The 11,896-nt window shown below is 40.1% G+C and overlaps 2 protein-coding genes across 3 annotated transcripts; one reads left to right on the top strand and one right to left on the bottom strand.

The window, feature by feature from the left end:
• Nucleotides 1–843: 843 nt before the first annotated feature.
• On the bottom strand, nucleotides 844–4,806 carry tmem86a (transmembrane protein 86A). Its single transcript, XM_030790205.1, has 3 exons — nucleotides 4,786–4,806; nucleotides 1,847–2,111; nucleotides 844–1,494 (listed from the first exon to the last, which is right to left on the bottom strand). The coding sequence occupies exons 1-3, from the start codon at nucleotides 4,804–4,806 to the stop codon at nucleotides 1,067–1,069; spliced, it is 714 nt and encodes a 237-aa protein (XP_030646065.1). The 3' UTR covers nucleotides 844–1,066.
• A 732-nt stretch (nucleotides 4,807–5,538) lies between these two features.
• On the top strand, nucleotides 5,539–11,005 carry spty2d1 (SPT2 chromatin protein domain containing 1). Of its 2 annotated transcripts, none has more exons than XM_030790640.1 (6): nucleotides 5,539–6,020; nucleotides 6,503–6,617; nucleotides 6,716–8,143; nucleotides 8,960–9,116; nucleotides 10,092–10,169; nucleotides 10,513–11,005. In XM_030790640.1, the coding sequence occupies exons 1-6, from the start codon at nucleotides 5,961–5,963 to the stop codon at nucleotides 10,610–10,612; spliced, it is 1,938 nt and encodes a 645-aa protein (XP_030646500.1). In that variant the 5' UTR covers nucleotides 5,539–5,960; the 3' UTR covers nucleotides 10,613–11,005. The 2 variants fall into 2 exon arrangements, with proteins under 2 accessions (XP_030646500.1, XP_030646501.1); XM_030790641.1 differs by having other exon boundaries at nucleotides 10,313–10,600.
• The last annotated feature ends 891 nt before the right edge of the window (nucleotides 11,006–11,896 follow it).

Here is an 11,896-nt window from a genome sequence, read left to right as displayed (position 1 = left end):
TCCATGAGGGAATTTGGACCTGGTGTTGGTATGTGCTTTTCACAACAAGTGTGGATGCATTGGAAATAGTCACATGGTGTGTTTTAGCTAGCAATAAGGGCACCATAAACTCCTTCACGTACGGACAACACCATCTATGAAGGTGCGGTTAAACAGGCATGAGGGAATATTGTGGTTGTATTTGCGTTGGCCCAGATTAACGACAGAAAGTGATTAAAAAAAAAAAAAAAAAAACATTTCACATATCTCCAAAACAGGAGTAACATACAAAACAATTGACTGGACAATACTTAAGAGACCACAGACACACACCATGTGCACCGTTTTCCAAAACCACTGAAGTATTTAAATGATACCATCTGCTAAAGTCTAGAGCCTTTTTTGTCACAGCTCTGCTCCTTTAAAATACTCAGATGAGGGGGGAAAACCAGCTCCCAAATAATAAAGGAAAAGGAAAATGGAGCATACTGGAGTGTTAGTAATTACCTAGGGTACAGTCCAGTGACAAATCTCTCTCTCCTCATATTCCAGATGTATGTGCACAGTCTAAACTCCACAGGTGGCCACGGCACAAATGAGAAGGCATTGTGGTTATCTTGAGTGACGTAAGAGGGTTGTGGAACAGGTGGTGTGACTGTGGTAGACTCTTAATCCTTTAAATTAGACAGCAGCTTCCTCTTCAGTCCCCATTAGAAAACACAATGGTATGAGAAAAGTGCTAAAGATTTATCTTCTAAAACTGAGACAAAACAGAACACAGGCAGGATGGGTTAAGACTGACGGGTCAGGTAAGACCAGGTCAGGAGGTTGAATGAAATGGATGTTGGTCAGGAGAATTGAGACTACACACACACACACAAAAAAAATTAAAAAAATCCAGCGAGTATACTCTGACAGCAAATCAAGCCTGACAAAGCCTCAAACTATGGATTTCCCCCCTGTGATGATCATACCAGATGAATCACTGGCACCTGTGTTGAGAATGCTGGGATTAGGGGTATCCACGGTAACGAGGATGCAAGGCTGTTCCATTGTGTTGACAAAGGGACGAGGTGAAGGCGTTACCTCAGGCTCGCTTCCGAGCTACGTCAGCGTCTTGGCATTCCACGGCAGACAGGGCTATCAGCATCTGTGCGGCATAATAGGTGGCCATGATGATTGCTCTGGAATGAGGCACGGGGAAGCAAAACTTGTTGACAGCGATGGTGAGGTCAGAAACCATGAAGAGAACAGCTCCGAGGCAGGCCGACAGCTTGGTCCAGGTCCAAAGGTCGTTGGCCAGCTGCACTCCGGCGATGGCCCGCCAACCCATGAACCCAATGAGAGCAATGTATACCGCAACCAGGTAAGTGAAGGGACCAGACAGGTAGGGATACAGCAAGGTGTAGCAGAGTGCTGACGCAGAAGCGATGATCAGCCCGACTGACAGGTTGAGAGGTTTCATGCCGAAGGCAGAAGAATACAGGATGTGAGTGATGGCGAACATCAGCAGCCCTGGTCATGACACAACACAAAGCATGAACACAACACATTGACCATTCATAAGTCAGTAAAGTTTGAAGAAGTAAGTCTCTGACCTGTTTAGGTCATTTTTACAAGCATGGATATGACCGATTAGCATATGCCTTACAATGCACTGCAAGCAAACCAAGTCAGAAAGAAAGAGTGAGTATGTGATTATTAATCATAAGCCTCAACTGTGCTCTACTCTCCTACAAAAGAAAACAAAACAAAACATGTAATTTAGCTCTAAATGTTATTCACAATAAAATATCTTGTGGAAAGTGACAACAGACTCACACTGACAACTACACCATGCAGTAGAAAATTGGAAGGACAAGCTCACCATGGCTGAAGTATCCCTGCTCTTGCCAGATTAGGAATGCATCTCCGAGAGACGAGAAAATGAGCCCAGCCAAAATTTTTCTGGCACTGGAGTGAGCTCCCAAAAAGCTAATTCCATGGGCTAAGAGGAACACCCACAGGCAGAAGATGGGGAGACACTTGATGAGAGCGCTAAACCATGAGGGGCTGGAGGTGGGTAGCCAGAGGACAAAGTAGACACAAGTGGCCTTGAAGAAAGGCACCAGCTTCGGGCCTTCACTCTTCACCTACAGAGCAACAGAGCAGGAAAACAGATATTTGTTTGAGAAGAAAGAAACACACAAAAAAAGATTCACTGTTTATACAGACATGGAATTCTTACTGAACCATACATACTGATAATAGTGGATGTGTACAACATGTGACAAGGCTCATGTTCAGGGTTTGGTAAATAGTAGCTCATTGTTCTATTTACATTTAACTATTTTGGAGGGAGACCTAGTTCCTCCAATGACCCTGCTCTTGTTTTTATCTCTATTTTTCCTTCTTTTTTTTAAAGAGATATCGGAGAGAGAATTCCATGTCTTTGGTTCAAACTGAAGTTAATTTTAATTTGTATGTATATGTTCAAGTATCCACATGACTCTTTTCACATGACTGAACATCCTCCTTGTGTGTCTGGAATAAATTTAGAATCCATTTACATTAAAGATAGCAACAGGTGGATTCTAGACATTTCCATGGCCACATTTCAAGAGCCCATTCAGCAATGAAAAAGCGTACAGAGTTCTGCTGCCTTTAGGGAAATAAAACCCACAGTGTGTAAGAATTATGTGTTCAGTTCACAATGTTCCCTCTTTCAACTTCTCTCTAAGAGCAAACAGAGACAGGGCTTTCCAGCACAGGAGCCCTGCAGAGAGAAGGTTTAGCATTACCCGCAGTAATGTCTAACAACAATTCAACTGGATCCCGCAGGCTCACAAGACACAGGACAGCACAGTCAAAGAAGCCAGCAGCAGGGCTGCTTATATCCACAAATAATTCCAAAAGATAAAACATACAAACAAACAAAGACAGACGAATAAATTAAGAAAAAAAAAATCAACCTGGACAATCTGTATCATCTGACTGCTGTTGAACTTGTTTGCTTGTTTTACGTGAAGAGACTGTATGACACAGTCCTTATATCTAAACAGCAGATAAGACTCAAGTCATATGAAGCGGCCAGCTAGTGAGCAGATGGCGTTTGCTCCCGAATAGCATAAGTGCCTTTCAGTTTCTTTTTGCTCAGCCTTCTAGCTTAGTTGAAAATACATTCACAGGTCAAGACCCTTATATAGATTGAGCAAGGCTTAGAACCTTTTAGCCCTGGGTTAGTTTATCCCTAATGTAGAGCAGGGTTAGCACAGACTTCTCATGATTTAGCTAAGCATTCCAATAACGTGTTCTAGTTTTATCCGGATTCGTGCTAACATTAGATTGATGACTTCCAGCGCTTAAAAGCCCTCTGTAAACACTGTAAATCAGAAAAATATTGGTAGGCTAAAACTTGTGTCTAGGAGTGTTTTATTAACAACTTTGCTCATAAATCAACTTTAAAAGCCATGACTTCTGCTTGTTATAACACTCTCCCCTGGAAAGGATAATGTGTCAGCCAGTGGGAAACTCTAGCATTAATGTAAATGTTACAGCTCCGTGGGATATGTAATTCTGCAGTGCTATCTTTCCTCTTTAGCATTTCCCACGATACGACTCTGAACTTTGTACGGGACCATTGAGTCCAGTAGTCTTTCTGTCACTGCTCAATTCACAGTTCATATGAGTGTTTCATGTAATTTTAATTCCCTCTCCCCTGGTAAAGTAACTGAGACATGAAAGGTACCATCTGCTTAGCAAGGCAAATTACGTGATTTATCAGCGCATAGTATTTTTATTACTATTATTATTATTATAACAGTGTTTCCGTGCATGATACTGAAGCGCTTGTTCACTTTTTGTTTTATGAAACCACTGAGGAAACAGTCATAAAATAACACAATACTGTAACAGCTGCTGAGTGCGACAAAGAACATAGAACCTAAAAAGCGGCGAAAGCGACCGAATGTCCTCCGGTCTTGTCTAGCCGTGATGTCAACTTTCAGATATTCATTCTCAGTTTCATATAAAACAAATAACTAACAGTAACTGAAACGTAATATGAAGTAGATCTGTATTACATATGCTACTATAATACAGAGGATACAATGGTATTCCGTGTCGATATGGGTTCACTCCAGGATGGGGGAAGAGTGTCAACACTGCTTATCATATGAACAGCTTGCCTCTCATCAGAAGAGGGCTACTGAAAAGCACTAGATAGGGCCACAACGGTGCCGTAACAAAAATATGAACGAGTCTCTTGCGACTTTCATGGATTAACAGAATTTAAGTGGATTCTGTCGCAATTTGAGTTTGCGATAATATAACGGTCATTTTCATCACGGATGTCCTTAGTCACCTCCTGCGTGGTTTAAGAGAACATAACCCACTTCGGAAGAGTAGTGCCACGCACGTTTTTTGTTTTGTTTTTGCTGAATTGAATATTACTGCAGCGGGGTAAAGTAAACATGGATGAGCTTGTGAAAATCACGTGCTCTCTGTTTCCCCACCTATTATAAACTCGATGATGTGTACTGACATAATCGTAGTATAATACACAAAGACGTGTAGTAGGAGTTAATCGAGCATAGCACAGACTCGTTGTTTTACTAAGTATTTTTAGAGAGGATTTCAACATGAAGCGATGCACCCGTCATATTAGTACCCATAAACTTAAATCAGACGATGAACCAAGGGATTGTAGGTAAAAATGACGATACAAGTTTCACTGACAATATGGCAGCATGTCTGAAATCTGAAAACTGATACACTACACTTTTTCAGTTTCCCTACATTTGAACAAAACATTAATTGGACACATACCACGGTGACAGGTGAAACCATCTCTGAGTCTGTAGTCTTATCGCCGTGCCGATGTTGAGAGTAAAGGAATTAAATTGATGAGAACAGAAAACTCAACACACTATTCACGTTTCTTTGTGCAGTGAATTGTTTTTGTCTTGTTTTGAGACTGGCATCATATAGGAGGTGGAGAAAATCAGCTGTAAAAATGGGTGGAGATAAAATCTGAGAGCACAGATAGGATGTGGTTAAAAAATTTTGTCCAATCATATTCGGAGAAATTCTTTAGCGAATTAATACCGCCCAGATGGGAGGAGTCTGCGTTATTTACAAACCACAGAACAGCTGTGGTTTTGTAGCCAGTCTTTATATGTTACAGCAAGCTCATTATTGCTGAAATTTGATAGCCAACATTCTGTCATCCTAGAGTTGAGTGCTGAATATTACCTTTTTGTTAATTAAAGTGTTAATGACACATAAATCTAGAGTGGATACATTGCGACATTATTTAACACTAGTGACATATGTCGTGTTTTCCTCTATGCCATACCGGTTGAAAGTTAGTAAATCAACAGATACATTAATCTGACACTGCTGATGGAATTGCTAACATTAAGAAAAATATATAAGCAGCTGATTTTCTAACAAAATTTATCAGTATTTCTCCACAGCGCCGTTTACTTCCAGAATTCTCGACAGACCGGATATGTCGTATTTAGTTGAACTGAATGACGTGGTTAAACGCAACAGTCCATAATACTGCCTAGCGGAAAATGTCTTCCGAAATTAGGTGGATATAGAACAAAATTTACTCAACCTAAGTCAATACGTACGTTTATAGTTGGATATCAGCTAATTGGTTAAACTCAATGTCGTTTGCCGTGAAAAGTCATATAATTAGCCAACTGGTCAGCTGTGACTAGTAGCTCGAGGTTCGACTTGCTAGTTCACTTATTTTCAGGCGACACTGAGCAAGACAAGTTTTAGCCTGTGTTACTGGATAAAAGTACATCGTGGGGTTTATATCGCAAGATGTCGACGGAAGCAACAGTACTTTATCGTTGTTAATTCCTACATTCTTTTCCACTGGACATAACCAGCTGCTTTTAACAAGACGGGGGCGTTAAGTGAGATTAGTGTACGTTAGCTTAATAGCTAGTAAATAGCATTGGCAGTTGCCCCCGGCGTCGTTCAACATGGACTTCGACAGTGTGCTATCCATTGCTTCCCAAAACCAAGGCCTCAGCAGCATACCGGTAGGTTTCGAACCTCGACCAGTGGTTTAAAAATAAACATTATGTATTCTGTGATGTAATTAGTGGTCTTATTAATGTATTTATCAAGTTTAATGAAAAGATAGGCTTCTTTGTGAAAGCTGAAAATAGTTGGCGACGGCTGCATTATTTGTGAGCTGTTCGTAGCTAAGTTAAAACTGCAGCTATGACGCTTGAGTTACATTCCGTTTTTAATGTCCCAGACAACGTGGTCACACTGTTAACGCATTGTCAGCTTGCTCCATTGCTCGTTCGCTAATTATTTTCGTAGATCTTGGGCTAACTTCTAATCTGACATGTGGTGTTCCTCCAGTTTAAATAAAAGGAACTGATGTGTTAAGATTAGGGCTCTAATGTAGAATTTCTGTCTGAAATATAACCATTCTATATATATACAATCCATATTTAAGTCGTGAATTGATGATAGTTGTTGTCAACGCAACATTTTTTTCCTTACTTCACAGAAAAGGTATAGCTTAAAGACTGGGCCTCCAAAAAAGGACCCTAAAGTGAAAGGTGTTGATTCAGCTGCTGTGCAGGCCTTCTTGAAAAAGCAAAAGATGGAACAGCTAAAAAAAGGTATGGCTGATTACAGTATCACTCACAAAGTTAAGCATCTGTTAGACTTTTCGTATTAATGTAACCATACCATTTCCAATTTCTGTTCTTTTCATCAGACATACAAAGTAAGAAACAGAAAGAAGTGCTTTTGGCAAAGAGAGTGGAACTCAAATCGGACCGAAAGGCTCGTGCAATGGCATCAAGGACCAAGGACAATTTCAAAGGTTACAATGGCATTCCAGTTGTAGATCAGCCCAAGAAGAGACAGTCAAAGGAAGAGATGTCAAGGCAGGAGGCGCAAGGAGGTGAGGCTTTTGATGAGGACAATTACGAATACGTGGCAACTGATTCTGAATCTGAGCCAGAGCCTGAGCCTCTTAAACCTCAGTCCCGTGGCGACATGCAAAGCAAAGCCCTTAGTAAGATGAAGAAGCCCAGTGCTCCAGCTAAGCCTGCCCCACCACCCATGAACTTTGCAGACCTTCTGAAGCTGGCACAGAAAAAGCAGTTTGAACCAGTTGAATTAAAACCAACAAAAAAGACAGAGGAGAGGCTTCGAACAGCGGATGAGTTGAGAGAGTTAGAAATAGAGCGAAAGGTTAAGAAACAGGACAAAGTGAAAGATTCTAAATCAGAAAGACATGTGAGCCAGAAAGAAAGTAGATCTCAGTCCAGCACAAATTCCCATAAGAAAACCACATCTGACAAGGACATTAGGGAAGGGAAATCGCATAAGACCTCTGTGGAGAAGCTCTCATCTAGTAGTGCCAGTAAGAAGCCAAAGCCCCATGTGCCTAGTGAAGGATCTCACAGTTCTGCCAAGCTGTCTCAGGGAGACAGACCCAAACCCAGCTCAAGCTCCTCAGGTGCCTTAAATGCTAAGGCTGGCATGAAAGGTGGCTCTCAGACTCCAGCCAAACAGTCTGTCCCTAAGCCAGGACAAAAGCCCGTCTCCACAGGTGGCCTTACTCAAAAGAAAGGTAACCCCTCATTACCTCAAGGAATATCAGAGTCCTCTAGGATAAGACATGGAACTACCCCGAATTCTGCAGCTGCAAAACCCGCAGGTTTGGGCCAAAGACCGATCAAGAGCTCTGGACCAATCAAATCAAATCATGTGAACTCAGAGAAGGGGAGACCTACGGCAACTCTAAAATCTGGAAAGGGAGAACCAGCACGACCTGGAAATAATTCCATGCCTCGACCAGGCGTCAACGGTTCTGTTCGCCCAATGCCCAGTGGTCCATCTAAGCATGGAAACATCCCACAGCCAAGACCAGGAAGTAGTTTACAGGTTCGACCACCACCTGCAGGCGCCAGGCCCCCTACCAATGGGCCCAGCCGGCCCATAGGTGGCATGCCTGGGCGGCCAGTGACCAGCTTGGCCTCAGGTCCCGGGAGACCCAAGTGCACTGTTGTCTCTGAGACCATTTCATCAAAGAACTTTGCTCCTAGACCTGGAATGGCTCCTAGACCTGGAATGGCCCCAAGACCTGGAATGGCCCCAAGACCACCAGGCCACAGACCTATGATGAGACCACCTGGTAAGGGTGATAAGATGCTCAGAGTGTTCAGGAAGGCTTTTTGTAATCTAGTGTTTACACATGACATTTTTACCAAAAGATATCAACCTTCTGAAGCCAAAGAGATATTGTATTAGCAAGTTAGGGTATTTACAGACTGACTGAAACATTGACCACCAAATAGTAGTTTTAGCAATCAGAATGGATATTTGCAAAGCTTAGCTGTTCATTAGACAAACATAAACAGTAATACAGTCGCAATAATTCCTTAAAGTTTAACATTAAATCTGAACTTTTTAGTATTATTCATTTGAAACGCATTTAGTTACTTGGAAGAGGTCATTAAATGGAGTTTGAACCAGAATGAACCTTTGCAAATGACATTGGATTTAATCTAACATTCAGTACTTGATTTCTTCCATTAACGAATAACTGATTTTGTGTCTGAATCTTGTGTGTGTGTATGTAGTAGGAAAAGAAAGCATTTATATTACCATATTGTTGCTGGGTGACCATGTTTACATTGTCTCATTTAATTTATTAAAGGGGATCCTCACTGACACATTTGCTGGGAGCTATGTATGGAGATGAAAAGCTTTCAACATAAATCCTTATTAACACATCATAGATTAGAGTAGCACATCTTATTGAAAAACATTACACAGTTTGACTGCAGCCAGTGACATATCAAATGAGTTAATATACAGAAATAGTACAAGCAATGGTTTGCATGCTGTAGATACATTGTACAGTGATATTCCGCTGATTTTGCTGAAGGACTGATTAAATTCCTTTTTTTCCCCTCATACATTTTTATTTTGTGTATCGATTTTGTAGGAACAATGCTGCCACCAATTACAAACCCATATAAACGGCAATATGAGGATGATGAAGAACATGACTCTGAAATGGATGACTTCATCGAGGACGAAGGGGAAGATCAAGATGAAATTTCAAAACATATCAGGGAAATCTTTGGTTATGACCGGACCAAGTAAGCTACTTTCCGTTTGTCAGCATACTTTGTACTTTGACAAAATCTTGTAATTGCATAGTAATATTGTATTATAATAATAGTACTAATTATTTTTATATTGATGGTTAGAATGGTTAACTGTGTAACTGACATGGATAAAGGATAAATGAAATGTAGTGTAAGTGTCTGTAAGGGAGCGTGTTTTAAGGGAAAAAACAAGTAAACGATCGCATCAGTAAGTAATGACATAACTGAAACACATTTCTGAATGCTACTTTGGGCCATCTTAAAGTTTTCCCTGGAAATTTCAACATAGAAAGGTAGACAAAGATTTACTAGGCAAAGTGAGACCTGTGACTGCTTATAAAAGGCAGTTCAAACAAACACCAAGGCCTTAGATTAATCCTCAGACAGTAAGGCTTATCAATCATCAACTGAAACAATGCAGTGAAAATTAGCAAGTGTGAAAAAAACAAAATGGGAAATAATGTCAATGAATAATGGCCCATTAATGCTCATCAATGATTATCTAAAACAAAGTGACAATTAGAAAAGAAAACTTAGACTGTGTCATGGAATAGTCCGGTCATTTTAATGTTCGCCCCATTGTTCCAGTTCAGAGTTTGCATTTCACACTGTTTTTATTGTTATTACGATGCTTTTATTCCAAACAACTGCCATGCAGGTCTTTGCTGGCACCTTATCATTTTCCCATGATGAAAATTAGCGTGCTCTGCAGCAAATAGCCTACTTGAAATCAAATGAGATATAAGCATTTGGAATGTTATCTGTCAGTAGTGAAAGTGAACATTTACTATTAACTGAGCTTATCATTTAAACTTCTGAAAAGAAGACAGTTGTTTCGGAAGTTTTTGTAAATGTTTCCAACTCCGTTTCGTTTAACTGTGTAAATGTCTAACTCTTCACATCCCTAGTATTGATGTCAGCGTTTTATTTTTTTAATTTATAAAGTGATTCATTGCGTTTTCCCAGATATAAAGACGAGAGTGACTATGCACTGAGATTCATGGAGAGCAGCTGGAGAGATCAGCAGAAAGAGGAGGCAAAGAGGTAAGTTAACGAAGCGATGGCGTAATCACCGGTGTGCAGGCGTGGTTTTGCTTTGATCCGTTTCAAATTTTTCACGTCGCGGTATTTTCACTCCTGTGCTTTTTCTGTGTATCTGTGTTTGGTGGCGCGTGTTGTCATGTTAGCCTGAGGCTGGCTGTGCGTGAGGATCAGGAGGAAGAGCGCCGTGAGCAAGAGGAGCTCCAACGGAAAATGGCCAAAAGGAGAAAATTGACATGATTTTGCTGAGGGGTCGACACTTAATACCTCACTTCCTCTGTGCATTTAGGGATGAAGCACTGTTTACCTTAACACATCTTTGTGTTTTTTTTTTTCTCCGCTTCAGTTTACGACTGGGTATCAAGGAAGACGAAGAGGAAATGCGTTTGGAGGAAGAGGAAAGAAAACAAAATTTAGCTATGAAAGCAAAACGCCGAAAACTTTAATGAAAACCCCCATGATATGAACTGTTAGAGAGAGCGAGAGAAAGCTAGTGGCTAAGGGTGATAAGAATGCCTCTTGCTACTATGAAATGGTGTTACATTATTTATTTTAAAATCCTTGGAGGAGGAGGTTTGCACTATCACGAGCCTATTTTTCATCGTGCAGATGCAGAGAATATAATATATGACAAATAACTGACTGCATTTTTTGTATCAGTAAAAAACTCTTGGCATTATGTTAATGTTATTGCCCTTACACCACAGGCAATGACAGCTTCGATATTTGTCCGTTACAAAACAGAGATCGGTTGTCTAATTTTATTATTTGTATTTAATTGATGACAGAGAAAACTGCCATTTTTTGCAATGTATTGCCTTTTTTCTTGTTAAAGTGATTTGACAGAGCCTGTTGTCCTGTGGTTTTTAATTTTTTTTTTCCATATATATACGTACGTATGTATGTATGTAATGTTTCATTCCTACATGCTCCATCTTCATTTTATTCTCATTTTTCTCATTAGTTTGCCTGTTAGATCAGAAAGCTTAGCATTGTCTTAAAAATCCTGTGTTTAGTTATTACTGGATGAGCATGTCCTTAATTTGGAACACTTTTATCTTCTGATTTCTATTGTTGCTTTAGTTTTGTTTTAGTTTTTATGATTAAAAAAAATACTCTTTGTAGATGGCTGTATGGTGAATTCATCATGAGTTGGTATAGATTAATTTCACCCCAGTTATATAAAGTTATATGGCAGAAAATGATCAAATAAATGGTCACGAAGTGAATTAACTAAGGCAAATTAAACAAAATGATTTTCAGCACATTCTGTAGAGCCACTTTATCGTATTTCTCACACACACTGCAATAAATCCAAAAGGTATGACTAAGCAGATGGTTCCGTCCCAGGTGGGTGACTCGGGTTTCTCATTGTCCCTCCTCACAAATGTTATGGCAGAGAAATGGAGTAAACACGTTAAACACAATCACATATTCATATTTATATACTGAAATAGCCAAACTATATGGAAGTAGGAATAATTTAAAAGACAAATTGCGATAATAATTATAACAGTAAATAAGTTCTCTGGAATGAATGGTTTACTTAGCCTGCGTTGAAAAGATAAGAATCTTTCCTTCATTTGACACAGTAAAACGGGCACAGTTAAAAAGGAGTGCGCCTAGTGCATTTCAAGTACATTATTTGAATAATTCACCGCAGGAATCTCTCTCTCTCTCTTTCTCTCTCTCTCCAGCATGTATCTGAGGAATCTAAAATGACTTTTAAA

This window comes from Chanos chanos, chromosome 13 (genome assembly GCF_902362185.1).
Source record: "Chanos chanos chromosome 13, fChaCha1.1, whole genome shotgun sequence".
Lineage (NCBI taxonomy): Eukaryota > Metazoa > Chordata > Actinopteri > Gonorynchiformes > Chanidae > Chanos > Chanos chanos.
The sequence above is the reverse complement of the archived record's forward strand: the minus strand, read 5'-3'. Positions and strand labels throughout refer to the sequence as shown.